Genomic DNA, 18470 nt, shown 5'->3' on the forward strand with positions numbered 1-18470 from the left:
GCAGAATAGTTGGTTGCTCATTTATGATCATGACTATTATTCATTATAGGTTATGAAAGAAATTGCCAAAATATTTTGCTGAACATTTTGAAGGGCACATGCTAATAAACTCATTTTGAGTTTTGCTCTCCAGGCTTCTGATGGGGGGTGTCTCTCAAGTTCACTAGAAATTTTCAAGAGATGAAAAGAATTTCCTGTAGAGGAAAGTTATACAACAAAAGGGCTCTTGCTGTGCTCATTCAAATGTTACATCCACAGCAGTTTAGCGATGGAAATTGGACAAGGACTAAGATGGGATGCACCCCAGGTCCCGTTAACTCATTTTGATTCGCTGGTATGAGTGACTGCCCTGGCATGGACATCAGTTCCCAAACCTCTAGCTAGCTTTCATGATGGTGACTATCACTAGCTTTCATGATGGTGACTATCACTAATGCTGTTCTTCACAGAACAGTGTTGAAACTACGGACACATGAAAGCTGACGCCCATGTGGAAATAGTCTACTGGATCTTTGGGCTCCCAGGAAGTACAGGAAGCTATTTCCCTGACCCATCTCTAACATTTTTCATCCATCTATTGAACACTAGCTATGGGTCAGGTGTCTATTGTCCTTATGCATCTCACAGAAGGCAACTTTACCAGCTTTCTAGGAAGAACGCTCGAGGCTCATGCAAATTAAATGGCTTAACAAAGAGTTTCCAATCAGACTGAGGATATGTCTAGTTCTGCGACTCCAGGAGCACACTTCTATTTTGACGGATTACGAAGTTCCCCTCAGAGTAAAACCTTCTGTAGCTTTAGCACCAGGTATTATTCAAAGCCCTTCATACACAGAGGCACTGCTAATCCCTGAGATAGTCCTACAAAGTAGAAGTTACTACCCCATTTTATATGCAAGGAAACTAAGGCACCAGGCTTACACGGAAACAATCACCCAACCAGTAAGTGACAGCACCAGGCTATGAATAAGATGCCAGTGGATTCCTATGTAGAAGTCAGCCAGTAAGTTGCAAGGTCTAACCTTTCAGGAAGGAAACAGCCTGGGAAATGCTACTAATAAAACCAAAAAGAAACCTAAAGGAAACATTTTTTCCTCTCTCCCAAACTGGGGAAAGTGAATTAGAAAAAGGCTAAGTAGACAAGACATAGAAAGTAACACTACAAACTATAAATAACTGCAGAAAACAAGCCAGACTCAGAAAGACAAGTGTGACCTTTGCTCTCATACAAAAGGGCAGGGAGCAGAGGATCTGAATGTGAGAGTGGTTGAAAGAAGACGATAAAGGTGCTGGTTGGGGGAGGTGATGGATCTGGCCAGTGCTGTGTATAGACAAATAGAAATGACATTGAGCCGGCGTTGGTGGCACGCGCCTTTAATCCCAGCACTCGGGAGGCAGAGGCAGGCAGATCTCCATGAGTCTGAGACCAACCTGGTCTACCTAGTGAGTTCCAGGATAGGCTCCAGGCTCCAAAACAATACAGAAAAAACCTGTCTCAAAGAAAAAAGAAATGATCATTGAACTGCATGATCATATACGATGATACATATTAACCAAGGTAAAACTTAGCTCATCATGTGATCTTATACCAGCATTTTAAAAAATCACTGCTGGGGAAAGTTTCTTTCCCCTACGTTATAGACACTTTACTGGGAAGTGACAGAGGCCAGTATAGCCTGAAACCTACAGCCTAGGCTCTTAGCTGTTCCTTTACAGGATGAGAAATTGTGGCTAGGGCCGAGTGAGTGGCCTTTTTAGTCTTTTTATTACCATGGCTTTGTTGGAATGGCCGCCTCCTTGGAACTCAATGGTCCCAAAAGCATCTGTTGGGCTGAGCTGAGTATGTTTGCTGATGGACCACTTCTCAGACTGGGTGTCATTTCGGGAGAGACGACTCTCGTTTTTCTCATTCTGAAGCACAGAGATACTGGGAGTGAGTCCGACATGCTGGCCTATAAGGCGCCCACAGCAACACCTATAACATGAGAGGTTAAAGTGAACCTCTTGAATCAGCCATTTTTAGAACACACATTCAAGAAGCTGGTTACAGAAACCCATGGGCCGTGCTGACCCATTCCAGTTTAGTGATAGGTAAAATCCCAGAATGCAGCCTTATCAGAAAAGACGGTGGAGGGAGGCTTCCCACAACCCCCCATCTACTGCTCTTGCCCGCCACCTAGTTTGTCTTTATCAACATACTTCCTGTCCTCCTCCAGCCACACCTCGAAGCACTTGGCATATCATCTGGGACAGGACAATTGGGAACAAACATTCTCTAGATTTTCTCCACTGTTAACTGCTCCCATCTATAAAATCTTGCATGAAGGATACTGAAGAGCTCAGAGAGACGACTTTTCACATGAATGTTTAAATGAGGAATCTCACTTATTTGTGAGTCACAACCTAACTTGGTTTTCTAACTGATATTTGCTGTCAAATTACTCAATTCTGAGAGTAAAAAAAATCTACAGGATTTTCTTTGAACAAGAGTTGAAAAAATTAGAAACTTAAAATTTGTTCCCCAGTCATCAAAATATCCTTCATATGTTATGATGACCACAATTACAACTATTAGTAATGATAGTTACATAGCATTCTCTTAAACACTAACAATTGAGGATACACTGATAATAAAATATTGCAGCACTGAAGCTTATGCAATTTATCCAAGGTTATGTGTCTAGTCTATGGCTGTAAAATCTGTAATTTAAGCTGCCTTTAAAAATTGCCCATTCAAAAGGCATTTCCAGATGCCGATGTTCTATTTTAGCTTCCTGCTTTATATACTGCTGATTTTCAGGAAGGTAACTACAGTGCCAAAAATGTGCAGAGGAATCTGAAGGTCTAAACACTAATTAATTTCCTAGGTGTCTTTCATTCAAGACTTTCTTTTTCATTATAGCAGGATATGGTGGTACCAATGAAACAGTTTGAGAAAATGTTAAGGTGGAAAAGTAAGTACTTGCAACAAAAATATAGGATGTTATATACAGGGATCAACAATTCTCCAATAGTGGATCTGTTACTCTGTGTACAGACACTTATCTGAAGATAACTTTGGTCATGCATATTAAGCAGTTCAGTATATATTTGTTTCAAATATATATTTAATTTGACAGTGGTTCCCTTGCAGTGGTAGTAATTACTATTGTACTCTATCCCTATAATTACCACTTCGTATTCATAATGTAATAAAAACACCAGAATTACCTATGGGGGTCTTTGGTGCTGGGTATGATGTGAACACATTCTCTTTTATAAAATGCCCTTTCAATCCAGGATTTCTGAGCCTGAAAAAGAGAGAGAGAAAAAAGAGAGGTGAGCATAAAATTTAAATCTTTTTTTGGCTAGGTAGCAACAACATGTAATCACACAATATATCATATATATCATAAATGAATTCCACACTGCATATCATCCAACCAGCCATTCTCAGTACCTGCTGCTTGCGTTATTATTATAATATTGAGAAGTAAAAGAAATAGCCAGGCTAGAAACAGTGTTATTAATGGGACCGTAGACTTGTTCATTATGATTCCTAAAGGACAGAAATATAAGGCTATTCATAGAGAAAATGGAATTGAAGGAAAAGAACATGACATTTATAATATAACACGAAAAGAAAGATTCAAAAGTCAGAGGAAAACCATCTAGTTTAGTATTAGGTTTTCATGGTTGAGACTCCCATTAGATTTTCTTGACACAGGGAAAGGAAAAAAGGCAGAGGGAGTACAGAACTCAAAATCCCTACTACATCACTGAGGTTCCTTAAATCCAAGTTTGTGATACAGAAGAACAGTGAGGGAGAAATGGAAGTGGGAAGACAAAGAGAAGAAATGTAAACATAGCCTCAAGGCTCCCAGGTAATATTTGCGAAGGGAATTTCACTTTACATCCTATATACATTCACAAAACTATTGCTTCTTAGAAAAGGTGTTGCTGAAACCATCCACTCAGGACCCCTGGCATTGAGATAGGGTTCCTAGATGGGTCAAGGACATTCTGTCAAACTGATGTACTTTTTTCTCACAAGCAGCATCTATCCTGCACATACAAGCTATGGGCTGTAGAACACATTATCCAACCATAAATATGAATGAAGCCCTGCACATGGAGGTCTGTGTATGCATGCGGCATCCAGAGCAGTAGTTCTTTAATACTTTCAATCGTGTATATTCTACACAAACCCATATGGAAGACTGTTGAGGGCCATGAAGGCACTGTATTCTGCTTCAGTATTGGTCATAATGGGGTCACATATTTTCTGTTTTCCCTATATTGTCTTCATTTAAAAGAGCATTCCACACTGCCTCAAAAGTCTCCAGGTTCAAGTGAACCTCTGAGCCCTCATGCACACAGAAGGTACTTGAAATTTTGTTTGCAGCAGAGCATTAAAACAAAAAACAAACAACCCCTAAATCTCCTATCCAAGAGTTTCCTCCTTAAACCAGTAGAAAAATCTACTGGCTCCATCTTTGCAACAGAAATGAGCTCAGCAGCAAAGCTAACCCATCTTTATCTTTGTAAAAAGCCTGTAAATGAAACTATTCATAGCCCATCAAGCTGAAACCCTGAATACTTCTGTTGATGTTATCTCACGTTCCTCACTGGACATTTGAAACCCACTTTCCCTACACCTTGGGGAACAGTGGAGAAAGAATGTACTTTTGTAGCCTGTCCTGGCAAGCCTTCAAAAGAACCTTTTGGGGCATCATCTGCCTGCTTCAATGAATGCTGGCCCATGTTCTAGGAGAGGAAGTTGGAAAAGCAACATGTGTGGGATGTAAAGTCTACAGCAGAGAAAAGAGCAGGAGTAGGACCCTCCTAGATGAAGACAGTTAAGAATTCTTTTTATCTTCAATTTTTCACATCTGTATATTGGGCACAATAATAATGCTTGACATATTGGGTTGTTATTATTTGGGGAGTACCATGCTTGACTTCAAGAAGAGACTGACCTTGGATTGTGTTTGTTTATTGAGACAGGTTCTCACTCTGTATTCCTGGTTAGCCTGGTAATCATGCTTACATCTAGCTATCTAGCTGGCCTTAAATTTGCAGCAATCACTATCCTGAGCCTCCCAAGTACTTAGAGAAAGGCATGCACCATCATGCCAAACTTCTGGCTGATCCTCATACTATAAATTCATATGGAAGGTCATATGTGGGTTCTAGAAGATACTGGTAAAAATGGCCACCCCTATGTTTGGATCATAGGGCACTGAACTGACTACTATCAAGATATGAAGAAAAGTTACTTACCTCATGTATAGCGTATAGATCCTAAGTTACTAAGGTGGGTTTTGTGATAATCAAACTAAGAAGTTCATTTTACACCTAGCACATAGTAGGAGCTCAGCAAGGATGCACAGTAACTAATATTTGCTAAGGGTCCATTACGTACTTAGTTCCACAGGAAGAGCACTGATGGAGAGGGACCATCTTCAATGCTACATTTATTTTACCAATGAAAAAAATGGGGCCAGAGAGATACCACAAGTGAGTTCCAAAGCCACAGCTTGACCGTGAACAGGTTTGCCCCAGAATCTTTCTGCCCAGCTCTTGGATACGCTGCATTGCCAGAGGAGACAGTACTGGTTCTGAATGTCCTTTATGGGTGCAGTGCCATCTGAGATGCTTGGGACTATTGCTGTGTCTGGACCTCACTGGACACCTAGTGGCATGCGGAGAACTGGTTCAAGCTTGTTTCTTTTCCTTCCTCCTCCCCAGTCCAGCCCTCACACATATGGGTGTGGGGTGAACTCTCTGTCACCTGTTCTTCCTCTTCCCTTGGGGTAATGGATGGGATGCCATTTTAGGAAGAGCCTAATACATAAGACAGAAGTTAAAGAAGGGGGAAATATTATTATTTCCACCACAGCCAAGAATGGTATCTCAACCGTACTTTATACTTGAGAAAACAGAGGACTGTGCCAAATGAATCAGACTCTTCAAGGGCACTGTTGTTATTAGTTTCAATTTGGGAGGTCCTGCAAGCTTCAGTAAGATGGTGTGCAGATAAGTTGTTACATATGAACTATCAATTTGTTTGTTAATCTTTCAGTGGAAAGTTTTTTGACTTGTGTACAGTCTGGCACCTCAATCACAGTCTCCAGGAACAAAATCAATCTCCTTGGGGGTAAATGGGGGTGAAACCACTTCTGTTTCTTAGTATTAGCAGACTAATCAGTTCCTTTGCCAAAGCACAATTGGGAGGAAAAGAGAAGTGAGATAAAAAGATCTTTCTGTCACTCAAAATGAACTTAGACTCTTTTTGTTTACTAGTATAGTTTATCATAGGAATAAATGTGTGCATAACAGATGACTTAGGACTTCCCTAAAACATGCATAATTGACTCTGCTATATTGTTGGGTTGGCTTCATTGAGCTTTTATTCAGGTTGTTAGTGTGGAAAGATACTCGATTTAAATTTTGTTCTGGAAAGGGCATATTTTGATGTATAATCATAGCTTAAATTGTTGCCTAGATGAATTTCCCTTTTCTTTTGTTCAAGGGCTTTGAACTACTCTGCATGAAGCTTTAGACTTTGCTCCAACATGGAATGAAGTTAGTGCAGAATGATTACTCTCATTGTTAGAAAGCATGCAATACATCTGACATGCATTTCCTTCTGACTTTTTAAGTTCTCTTCTATTGCAAAACTTCAGTGGAGAGTTTGCCCTACAGTTTTGACTTTTAATTATGCCTGAGAAGTCTTCTATCCTCCTATCAGTCCTCAGAAAATCACTTCTGTCCATTTTTCTTTCTGGAGGTAGACTGGTCAGGTAACCAAACTGACTGTGTCAGCGGCTGTTTCTTTCTTGTCTTTCTGCACTACCAGTCATGTGTGATGTGTAATAGGGAAATGTTTTCAAGGACTAATAATTAAAGGACATCTTTTTTTCCAAGCCAGAAACAAGGGCATCTGCATTTTCAACGAAGTATAATAGTTACCCTAAGGAATAAAAGCAAGAGCTACTTTTGAAATTTAAACATGTTATCAATAAATTATTAAGATGAAAGAAGGCAAAACAAACTTGTAAATAGTGTCTTATACCAAAGAAACATTAAGTCAATTCATTTAAACAGGTTTCACTCTTTTTCAACTGGTCTCTGCTACCGACATTAAACCACCAACAGTTTTGCTCTGTCTTCCTTTACCTCCCTACTAACTGTAGACTCAACCCTTCCCCAGGAGGAAACAGTTGCAATACAAACAGCATCTCCAGTTTGGTAACCCAGACAGGTAATCCAAAAGAAAGGAAGATGAACTTCTGGAGACAAAGTACAAGGGACACTTCTCGGTGCTGTTCGCCATCAGTCTCCAGTTTCAAGAGGCTACCCCAGTCTCTGTCAGAACAAAATACCAAAATATATGCTCATTTCCCTCTGTTTCTTCTCCACCCCCTCTGTGTGTTCCTTTGGTCTTTCTCTAAGTCCCCACATCCAACCTGGAGAAGGCAAACAAGAGAAAGTTTAGCTGAAAAAATTTACCTGCACCGACTCTGGCTGGCAGCAGGGCAGTCCCCTTCCACAGCTCCTGTTGCTTTCATTTTGCTGTGACTGGGGCTGGCCATCCCGCTAATAATGCTCGGATGACCGCCCACTGGAAAAAAAAGTCATTTGCCAGGCTCTTCCCCCAAGAGACATTTCAAGTAAGCAATGAACTTGGGCAGATTGGCCCCCTTGGAATGTGCGGGTGCTCCAGGATTAGCCTGGCTAAGAATCCCATGGACATTCACTCACAGTTCTCACACACTGCTTGATTTGAACATCTAATCTGAAGCCAGAAGAGAAACAAATCCCGGGAGAGATCAGGTTTAACCAGTGCAAGTCCTAACTGCTTCCTACCCCGCCCCCACCTTTTCTTTTTCCATTTTCAGGGGAGAGAGAAAAAAAAAAGCTTGCCAGAGTGTGATAAGGTGCTCTGAGTTCTGAAAGTTCAGCTTTGGAAAGTGAATCTCTCTAAAGAAACAGTGTATTAATGCTCCTAGTAGTTTGAACACACAAGAGGCATTGTTCCCCAGCCCAACAGAATGAATGATAGTATTTCTTTAAAGGGAAACTGTTAAAATCCCTCAGCGCTTCAAAGGGACCCTTTGGTCCCTGAACATGAGCCCGGGAATGCAGTTGGGGTTGGCTAGATTGTTCACCTTTCACAATGAGATGTCAGTAAAACTTGCCTGATCATACCTCTTGTCCACAGCCTTCCCCTGCCCAGCACAAATGCAGAGACCTGCATTCCCTCCTTCTTTCTCTACTGAAAAGCGATCCACTGAGTGCTCTAAGGCTGTGGGTGCAGACAGGAAGTGAAGAACCTATATGATGAGCCTGTATCTTCACCAGGAGACTCGAGCATGCATGAGGCCACATAGAGAGGGCACTTTGAGAGATCACCCAAGAAGGAATGTTTTTGATGATAGATATTAGCTAGGTAAGCAAATACACTGGGGAAGAAAAGAGATCAAATTTCAATAAGGCAAACAAACTCTTAAGAAGTGAATGTCTAAGCACTGTATCTCTTGCCAAGGGTGATGGTCAACTAAGAGGTGTTACCTACAGCAGTAAGCCATCTGGGCTGTAATCAGCGAGGGCAGTGAGGCTTTGATTTTCATTTTCCTGTTACCTTGTATCAGAGTGAATCATATGTGTTTTGTGTACAGTAAAATGACAATGGTAATCAAGTTATTTATTTCACACTTCGATTAGCGCATGAGCCAGCCATCTTTACTGTCTGTACTCTTTGTAGGACTGATTCTCATATTTGCTGGTCTTTCACTAAGGCATAATTTCTCGCAAGACAAGGGACACCATCCACCTAGTGACTTTCATGAATATAACATGGTAAAAAAAGACTTAATTGAATGGCATCAAGCTTTTACCATGAAACACAAGACGGAAGGCTGGGCAAGTGTGGGTTCCTAAATTGGAATGCCAGGACCCATCTAAAGCTGGACATTTTGTCGTTCTTCTGGAATTCCAGCATTCCAGTGGCAAAACATGAAGCAGAGATAGGACAATCCTTGGACACTCCTTGGAAAGATAGTCTGGGATATACAGCAGTTGCAACAGATACCTTGTCTCAAACAAGGTGGAAAGGTAGGAACTGGCACCTGAGGCTGTTCCCTGATCACCACACATGCACAGTGGCATATATGTGTTCTCTGATTTTTCTCTCTCTCCAACACCTCACAGACTTTTTTAAAGGTACAAATGTCCCTTACCTGTCCTTATGAATTAACCACAGCCTTGATATCATACAGCCCTTTCCTCGGTGTACTTGTGACCCTTAAGTATTCATTCTAATTGGATAGCAGTGGGTAGACTCGGAACTGGAAACTAAATAAATTATGGTTTATGCCATTTGATGATCATAGCAAGGTTTCAGGGAGAAACATACATTTTCATGTTGCTATGTGAAAAGCAGACCACAGAAAAAAGGAAGAAAAATGGCAAATTTTAAATAGATGATTGGCAACTATGCTCATTTTAATTTTATTCCATTTGCTTTTGAGGTTCTCCTTGTCCTTGTGCACATGTGGAGTCAGGGTAACATTCTGTATTTGCTTTTCAGTTATAGCATTCTGTCTTGGGCTCACAGGAGGATGTGGGAAAGGTGCTCAGAACAGGACAGTATTTAGAAAGAAGTTCATGAAGAATAGAATGAGAAGAAGGGGCTCCATAGGGAGATCCTGGAAAGGTTTTTTTCTTTTCTTTTTTTATATGGGGTGAGTTTTATGGAGAGACACAAAGAGAGAAAAGAACATAGAGAGGTGAGAGGAAGGAAGCAGAAGGAAATAGAGAGGGGATGAGATATGATACTAAAGCAGTTGGCTTTCAGTAATCTTCCCAATGTAGAAAGTCTCAACCATTCACCTCCTTCAACACCTCTTGTCACTAGATCTCTCTGATAAATAGCCTTTTATCACTTTTCTATGCATTTATTGTTATTTGTTCTAGTCCCATTTTTGAGGGGGGTGTCTTTGCTAGTTTTTCTATTCTAAATAGAAATATCCAGTAGAAAACAGAGTATGAGTTGCTGTCTATCCATGAAACTTACACCAGAGATGAAAATACTGCCACAGAGCCCTGGGCCTTTTGTGGGAGTTAAAACATGAAGCTCCAGGTGAAGTCAGCAGAATGAAGCTTTCACATGAGTTAGGGGAGGTAGGGATGACCCTTTGATTGAAGAAGGTAATTAGCTCCAAAGAAACTTGCAGCTCAGAGCTACTTTGCATGTGGATCCCTTCATACTTATAGAATCATTACCAAAGATGCAGCTCCCAGGAGGATCCATTACCAGGCTGCTTCAGGTGTAGTTTTTAAAGAATTTGAATTCTAACAGTGGAAGACCACATGCACAGTGGTAGCTATGGCTATTCTTCACTTCCGTTTTCATGTCCTGGCAGAATGCCTTGTTCTCCAAATTTATCATTATTAAAACACTACCTCTGTTGAGAATTCTCTATTTAGTTTTGTACCCCACTTTTTACTTGGATTATTTGGTACCAGTTTTGGAGACTTGCTTCTTGAGTTCTTTGTATATTTTGGAGATCAGCCCTCTTGTCAGATGTGGGGTTCGTGAAGATCTTTTCCCATTCTGTGGGCTGCTGTTTTGTCTTGTTGACTGTGTCCTTTTCCTTACAGAAGCTTCTCAGTTTCAGGAGGTCCCATGTATTAATTATCGATATCAGTATCTGTACTACTGGTGTTATGCTCAAGAAGCGGTCTCCTGTACCAATTTGTTCAAGGGTACCTCCCACTTTCTCTTCTAAGAGGTTCAAATGTGGCTAGACTTAAGAGGTCTTTTATCCATATAAAACAAGCTTGTTTCTAATTTAAATAAATAAAATAGTTTTATTTTTAAAAATACCTCTGAAAAGTCTATACTAAAAAGCTTTTGTTGGTACACAGTTCTTTAAAAAGTTCAATTAGAAACAAGGTTGCTTCACAAGTCAGTTCCAGGTCCCTCTCCGTTTCCCTCCCCTCCTCCCGTGCCCTCCCCCAACCCCCCCCCCCCCATTATCCCCTCATTTCCCCAGGGCCCTCCATGGGGTTGTCCATAGTCTGTCATTTCATCCAGGGCAGGGCCTAGACCCTCCCCCAAGAGTTCAGGGTGAGAGTGCATCTCACATTGTTGGATGGGAGTCCAAAGTCCATGTGTATACTCGGGATGAGTCCTGATCTACTGCCCAAGGCTCAATAGATTACCTAGGCCTCCTCAATGACACCCACGTTCAGGGAGTTTTTTTTCAGTCTCATGCTGGATTCCCAGGCTGATGCCTGGGATTCAAGAATTAACCTTTGTCAGGTCAGCTGTTTCTGGGGGTTAAACCAGCCCAGCCTTAATCCCTTTGGTCATCAGTCCTCCCTCTCTGTAGACCAGTCTGGTGAAACCCCCAGAGACAGCTGACCTGAACAAGGGGGAGCTCTTGGACACAGACTGAGGGCTGAGAGGCCAGCATGGGAGTGATCCAAAACCCCTGAATGTGGGTGTCAGTGAGGAGGCCTAGGCAATCTATGGGGCCTTGGGTAGTAGATCAGTATTTATCCCTGGCATACAAATGGACTTTGGGTGCCCATTCCACATGGAGGGATGCTCTCTCAGCCTGGGCACATGGGGGAGGGCCTGGCCCTTGCCCTGGATGAAATTACAGACTCTGGAGATCCCCCCATGGAGGGTATTGGGTGGGGAACTGAGGATGCTGGGGAAAACTGGGGGTGGGGGAGGAGGGGAGGGAGAGGGAGCTGGGATTGACATGTGAAGCAAGTTTGTTTCTAATTTAAATAAAAAATAAAAAATTATAGCCCTACTATATATTGATGATAAATGGGTTGAAAAGGAAATCAGAGAAGCACCACCCTTTACAAAAAAAAAGTGCAATTAGATTTTCTATTTGTAGAAGTTTGATTTTTAACATATAAAATACACATTGCACTGTAACAAGTACCTGCAAAAATCTGTTCTTTGATGTTTATATTTAATAACAATGACAAAGAGCATGATGGCATGGCTTTTAGTGTGTCAGCAAACATTTCCAGCAAAGGTCGGATAGTGTCTACTTAAGGACATTAGAGACAGTGAGTCCCCACCTTAATACCAAATCACTTGGTTATCATGAGGGACAAAGTAGTTACAAACATGATCATGGCTGCATATATTTTATTTCAATGAAGAGGGTAGTGGGCTGCAGCTGATGTATACAGGTCAAACTTTGTAACAGAAAAAAAAAACCCAAAACCCAAACAAACAAACAAACAAACAAATAAAAAATGCATCCTGCAATGGGTTCTCAGGAGACAGGAGAGGACCTCCAGGCTTTGTGGCACCATCCTTCACTTGCCTCTACTCCTTTTCCTGCATGGCAGGCAAATTTTCTTCCATTGGCTTTCCTTCTCTTGCTTTTTCCTGTGATAGGTCTATCTTCAGATATCTCACTCCCTAGCAGTCTCTGACCATCCTTGCCAAAGGAACACTGTGTGATTCTATCAAGATATCCTCCCTCCCCTGTATCTTCTTGCATGTCCCTTAAGAAGAAGTTCCCAAGGGCAGTAATTTCAGCCTGTTACCACCAGCAGCATAGCACTATGGCTCTTGGGAGGCATACAGATGACCTAGAAAACCATTTCATTTCCCAAAGAGTAAAACCTTCCCTTAGAAATGGCATCTTGGGCGGGAGAGATGACTCAGTGGTTAAGAGCACTCACTGGCTGCTCTTCCAGAGGACCCTTTTCAATTCCCAGCACCCACCTGGCAGCTCATTAACTGTTTGTAATCCCAGTTTTAGGGATCTGGCATCCTCACCCAGACATATGTATAGGCAAAACACCAATTCACATAAAATATAAATGATTAAATTGTTAATATAAAAAAGAAATGGATGGCATCAGATGGTCTTGTGCCTCCAAAAAGGAGGCTTGGGGGTTAACTAGGTAGGTATTTATGCTGGGTTTATAGCAATGCATTAATGTATAAGGAAGGGATATAACTGATAAAATATCATCATCTGGAGGTTACATTTTTTTATTTAAAAGTATTTATTTATTTATCAAGCCTGGTGATTCAGGCCCATAATCCCAGCTGTTCAGGTGACTGAAGCAGGGATATCTTTAAGTTCAAGGTTTCTCTGAGCAACAGTGTGAGTTCAAGGATCGCTTTGGCAACTGAGGGGGACTGTCTCCAAGTAAAACATGAAAGAGTTCTGGAGGTAGAAGTCACTGGTAGGGCACTTGTCTAGAATGCATAAAACAGTAGATTCAATCCTCAGCACTACAAAAAAAAAACCAGAAAAAGATGTGGAGATGAAAAGTCATGATGTTATCATAAAGTGACTGCTGTTTAGGAAACACAGACAGCTCCTCTTCAATGCCCTATAAACCTTAAACTCCTTGCTTTTATTACAACTATGAAAATATATGTGTTGTGGTTTCTGCCATCTGAGTTGCCATTGACCTATAAACAATGCCAGAGGACATGACAAGGCCAGTGCTTCTGGATCATACTGACACCAGCATGGCCCTTTCCAGCAAATGACCATGCTGTCCCCTATCAACCCCTCATGTATCATCAGAGCCCAATTGTGATCAGCTCAGTATTTAAAGGTTTCTGGATATGACTCTGCAAGTGTTTTGATCAAATCTCTCAACTTCCTTGCAGTCCTTAACCCTCTTTCTGCTCAGGTGGCCTGATTCATCAAGCGGTTCCACACTTCTTAGCCATTGGGCATGTTGCTATTTCCCTTGGAAGGTTAGATTATTGCTTTTGCATCAAGTGGATGCCTTCGTATTCCTAAATCTGCATAAAACACTTAGTTCTTTGAGAGGCTTGGCTAGCCACTGCAAGCTAGAACAACCGTGACCTTGTTTTACTTCAGTACTTTGCTTTCACTCCAATCAGTGGCAGCCTCATGTACTGTTCTAATTACTTATTTATGGTTCAGTAGGTACGCTTACCCATTTCCACTCTCCCCTGTATATATCCTGTGTTTACTATGACACAACGAGAGATTGGATCTCCACTAGAAGAATTCTCTTCTTCCCCATCCTAGAGGCCTGGTACCCCTCATTTCTAGACTAACCTTTTGGAGAATAATATGGCTATTGACTGAAATTACTTGAAATAGGACTTAACTTCATAGCATCCAAATTTACATGATGTATTTCTTACCATATAGTAAAAGATCTATTTTATCTACTTATCTTGAAAATATTCAGTATGTCCCATTTTCCAGTTGCAAATAAAATTCATATTTTATACACAGGCCATGATGTGAAAATTACAAGTAAACATGATCAGAATTTTACACGTAGATTGGTTAATTCTACAGAGTCATCTTGGAAATAATCTCAATATAGTCACATGTAACACTGAAGATTTCTCCATTGTGAAGCAATTAATCGTTGCTTAACCATAATACCTTATATTTGCACAGTACTCTATTACACACAGAATGTTTTTGAACATAGCATTTCATATAACCTTTTAAGTAAGTTTATAAAAGAAACATAATATTTTCTTATATAAATGAAAATTGGGTTTACACAGATTAATTCAATGATTGGCTTAGCCTGATGGCCTTGTGCTTCTATTGGTACTGAGGTCTCTGCATCTTTATTCTGTCATTGATCTTAAGGATGATAAATAATGCTTTTCTTTTAGGTGTGGTGGATTAATGTCATCAGAATCATCCTGAGATTATTAAAACCACATTTATCTCATCAGGTCTAAAAAACTCCAATGAAAGAGTTGAAATGAAGATGTTTGCTTCTACTTCAAAACTCTCCCATAACCACCAAAGATTAGTCACATGCTGTTTTACAGTTCCTGTTTTCATACTTAAACATTTATGTGCTACATATACACAGTTAGGAACTCACTGCCTCTGTTGACTCAAAAACCTGACAACATTTCTCCCTATGAATCAGGTTCATATCCTAAAAGGCAACAGAATAAACTTTGTCCCAAGAAAGAGAAGATGAAAGAAAAGGCTATGACTAAAAAAGAAAAAAAATCTCATGAGATTGAAGCTTTGCATCTGCCTGAGGGACCAGGAACTTTAAAATGATGGACCACTGTTAGTAAACCATATCACTACGATGATGTTGGCACACATCTGTGATGGGGGAAAGTGTTCTGCAGTCAGAGAAGCTGTGCGAGTAACATTGTCAGTGCAAAGCCATTCTTTAAGTGCTCAGTTATTTACAGTAGCTCGTTTTTGCCATTCTGATTTTGTTAGGAGGAGGTATGGCCTCCCATCCCTTTCCTGCCATTGTGCTGAGTCATAAAATTAGAGCATTTCACGTTCAGTAGAAATGCGGATGGAATTTATGTGACAAGCCATGTCCGGTGCAGAGGCCAATTTTAATTTCGTTTAACTCTTTTGTCCTGGAGGGACGAAGATGCTGAGAAGAGCACAAAGTGAGAATAGATACATAACCACAGTTCAATTTTGGGGGAGTTGTCTTATCAGGATTGACTCCCAGGGAAATCTCAATCTCTGTCTGCCTGTCTAGTGTAAATTTTATTTTATCACAGTTCTAACCACCTTCAAATACTTAGGGTTCCATTTTAAAGTAAAAAAAATTACAAAATAGAGTTCAGTTTGGCCATAGGATTTTATTTCCCAAGTCCCAATTTTCTTTATTCATTTAAAATAATAAAGAAGAGCCTGGTGGAGCTGTGACAGACCAGGAATCTTGAGATATGAATCCTGACTATGACTTAGTGATAACCAGGTTCCTAATCTTGGAGAGTGGTATGCCCTTGGAGACCTGCAAGGTCAGCTGCAAGTATTAAGGCTGAGGATTCTGGGACACAGAGACCTGCAGCATTGTTTTCAGTCTCTCACCAATATGTACCAAGATGGTAAGAGGCTGTTTTGAAAGGCAGATTATTTTAAAAATCTTTACACATTCATGGAATTGTTATTCTTTTCATAACCAAGAAAGGAAAACATTGCAGAGTGCAAGGTTTTTGGCCTATTCAGCACAAAGTACATAAGAAGATTTGAATTAATAAATAATCCCCCAGAGAATTCTCACCAGGCTCCAGCCACTCTGAAAAATGTCTCCGGCTGAGCTATTCAGCACGTATGTAAAAACTGTAATTCTGTTTCAGTGAGAATCCAAGTGTTATTAAGACACTGCTATGATTAAATGATAACTTGGCATTTTTTATTCTGACTTTTAGAGAATTTCAAAGACTGGAACATGGTGTTCCCTAAACCCCTTTCCTTCGTAAATGACAAACCAAAATTTAATTAGTCAGGATTTATAAAAATCCAAGATTCATAGGTTTTTTTCCCCCTCAAAACTAACAATCAAGAATAATTGAACTGAAGGGTAAAGGCAACCCCATTTGTATCATTGAAAGCAACATACAAGCATACAGACCCAGCAATGTCAATGTAATATTGTTCCTTTCATCCTTTGGGAAATGGAAAAGGTTTATATATTCAGTTAATGCAGCATAAATATCTATCTTGATCTGTGAGTCATCACTCTCTTTCAAATTGCTTAGTTGTTAGGTAGAAAATAAAACCATTCACATAGACTCAGCCTTTGATGAAGTGCTAACATGATAGTTTTCATGTTGTTGGAGGTTACCAAGCATACTTTCAAAACACTGTTAACACTGTCTTCCCTAACCACTAGCTGCCAGTGTCTGCACTGTACTGATTATGTGTGTCTTTATTTGCTAATATAAAACCTCTTTGGAAGATTTTAGATCATGGAGTAGATTCTAATCTATATATTTAGCCTTCTCTAACTACATTTTACATTTGATGCACAAGTAAATGAATATGAATTCAAATGTATGCATAAAGAATCTTAGAAGCTAGCACAAAATGTACAGGTGTAGACTAATATGCAGATGCTAGCTTATAATGCTTATGTGTGGATGTGTGAGTGAGTGTAGATATAGGCTATGATGTCAGAGAGGAGACCACGGTGAGGGGGAAAGAGGGGACAAGATGGGGGAGGGCAGATAAGGCATGTGGAAGCAGAAAAGAAGCCATGGGGAGTATGGAAGGATGAAAAGGAAAGTGTGAGAGATTACTAAAAGCAAATTTTGTTTGAAAATGTCACAATGATACCTACTCACATATATTCAAATTTAAAAATTTAAAGAGAAAAGATAAACAGAGGCTTGGTTTAGAAGTTCTAATATATTAATACATGTTATTAAATCCAGTGTTACCTGGATCTTGAGCTCAAGTCAGTGCCTAGAGAATTGGAAAATGGGCAACCAGTGCTGGGCTCACTTGTATCTTTTAAAATTGTATTGTTTGATTTATTCATTTTATTTTATGTGTATGGATGCTTTGCCTGCATGTATGTATGTGAACCATGTATACATCTGGTACCCACAGAGGTCAGAAGCAGGTGTCTGATGTCCTAGAACTGTACTTACAGGTGGTTGTGAGCCAGCATGTGGATTGCTAGGAACCAAACAAACCCAGGTATTTCTGCTGGAACAGGCACGCACACATGCATGCACACACACACACACACACACATACACACACATGCGCACACACAAATATACATTGGCCATCAACTGTACAATTTGGGGCCCCTATGCTCTGCTTAGTTGATCCTGTGGGCCTTAAGGGTGTGTGCCACTGGTTGAGAACACCTGGAGAACATGGCCCACAGACATCAACTAAGCAGAGTTCATAGGGGTTCACAAAGACTGAAGCAGCAATTAAAGAACCTACATGGGTCTGAGCTCGGTTTTATGCAGATATGTTTTGGTTTTTAGCTTGGTGTTTTTGTGGAACTTCTAGCAGTGGGAGTGGGAGTGTCTCTGACTCTTTCATTTGCTGTTGGGACCCTTTTCCTATGGGGTTGCCTTGTCCAGCCTCAATATGAGGGTTTCTGCCTACCTAATCTCATTGTAACTTGTTATGCCACATTCAATGGATATCCCTGGGAGACCTTCTCTTTTCTCAAGGAAAATGGAGGAGGAGTGTATCTGGGGAGAGGGGAGGTGGTGTGGGTACTGGGAGGAGTGGAGGCAGAGGAAACTATGGTACAGAGGTATTGAAAATAAAAAATAAAAAAGTTTTAAATAATAAAAATATAACAAAAACCCATGAAAAAATAATGAATATAAATAAAGTCTGGACTAGAATCAACAAAAACCTTCAATACATCATAAACCAATAGTTTTATAGAACACCATAACATGATCATGCAGGTGACTTTTGGGCAATATTAAATTGCTATGGTCATCTCCAAATGTTTATTCTCAACGTCTGTGCTCTTATCATTCGCCATTGGCTTAAGGGGCAGAATCTGATCATGGACCACTAGACACGAATCTGTGTGCAGTGGACTGTCTGACTCTAGCCACATCTGCACTATTGGGGAACTTGCGAGAAATGTGGATACTTACACCTCACAGACCTCTAAAGAGTGCTAAGTTAAATCACATTTCTGGTGACCTCATCACATTAAATACAGTG

The 18470-nt window shown here is 40.5% G+C and overlaps 1 protein-coding gene across 20 annotated transcripts in view; it reads right to left on the minus strand.

The window, feature by feature from the left end:
• Nucleotides 1-18470, minus strand: part of Trpm3 (transient receptor potential cation channel subfamily M member 3) — an 866780-nt gene that overhangs the window by 254892 nt on the left and 593418 nt on the right. For 18 of the 20 annotated variants that reach the window (XM_040746389.1, XM_021225349.2, XM_013114264.3 and 15 more), the window contains exons 2-3: nucleotides 3211-3290; nucleotides 1771-1975 (exon numbers count right to left, since the gene is read on the minus strand). In XM_040746389.1, the coding sequence (XP_040602323.1) occupies nucleotides 1771-1975; nucleotides 3211-3290 (285 nt within the window). Of the gene's footprint in view, nucleotides 1-1770; nucleotides 1976-3210; nucleotides 3291-7494; nucleotides 7650-18470 lie in introns of those variants that run through there. The other 2 variants (XM_040746438.1, XM_013114300.3) reach the window with 2 other exon arrangements.

The sequence above is a fragment of the Mesocricetus auratus genome, unplaced genomic scaffold (assembly GCF_017639785.1).
Source record: "Mesocricetus auratus isolate SY011 unplaced genomic scaffold, BCM_Maur_2.0 Super-Scaffold_4256, whole genome shotgun sequence".
NCBI classification, from domain to species: Eukaryota; Metazoa; Chordata; class Mammalia; order Rodentia; family Cricetidae; genus Mesocricetus; species Mesocricetus auratus.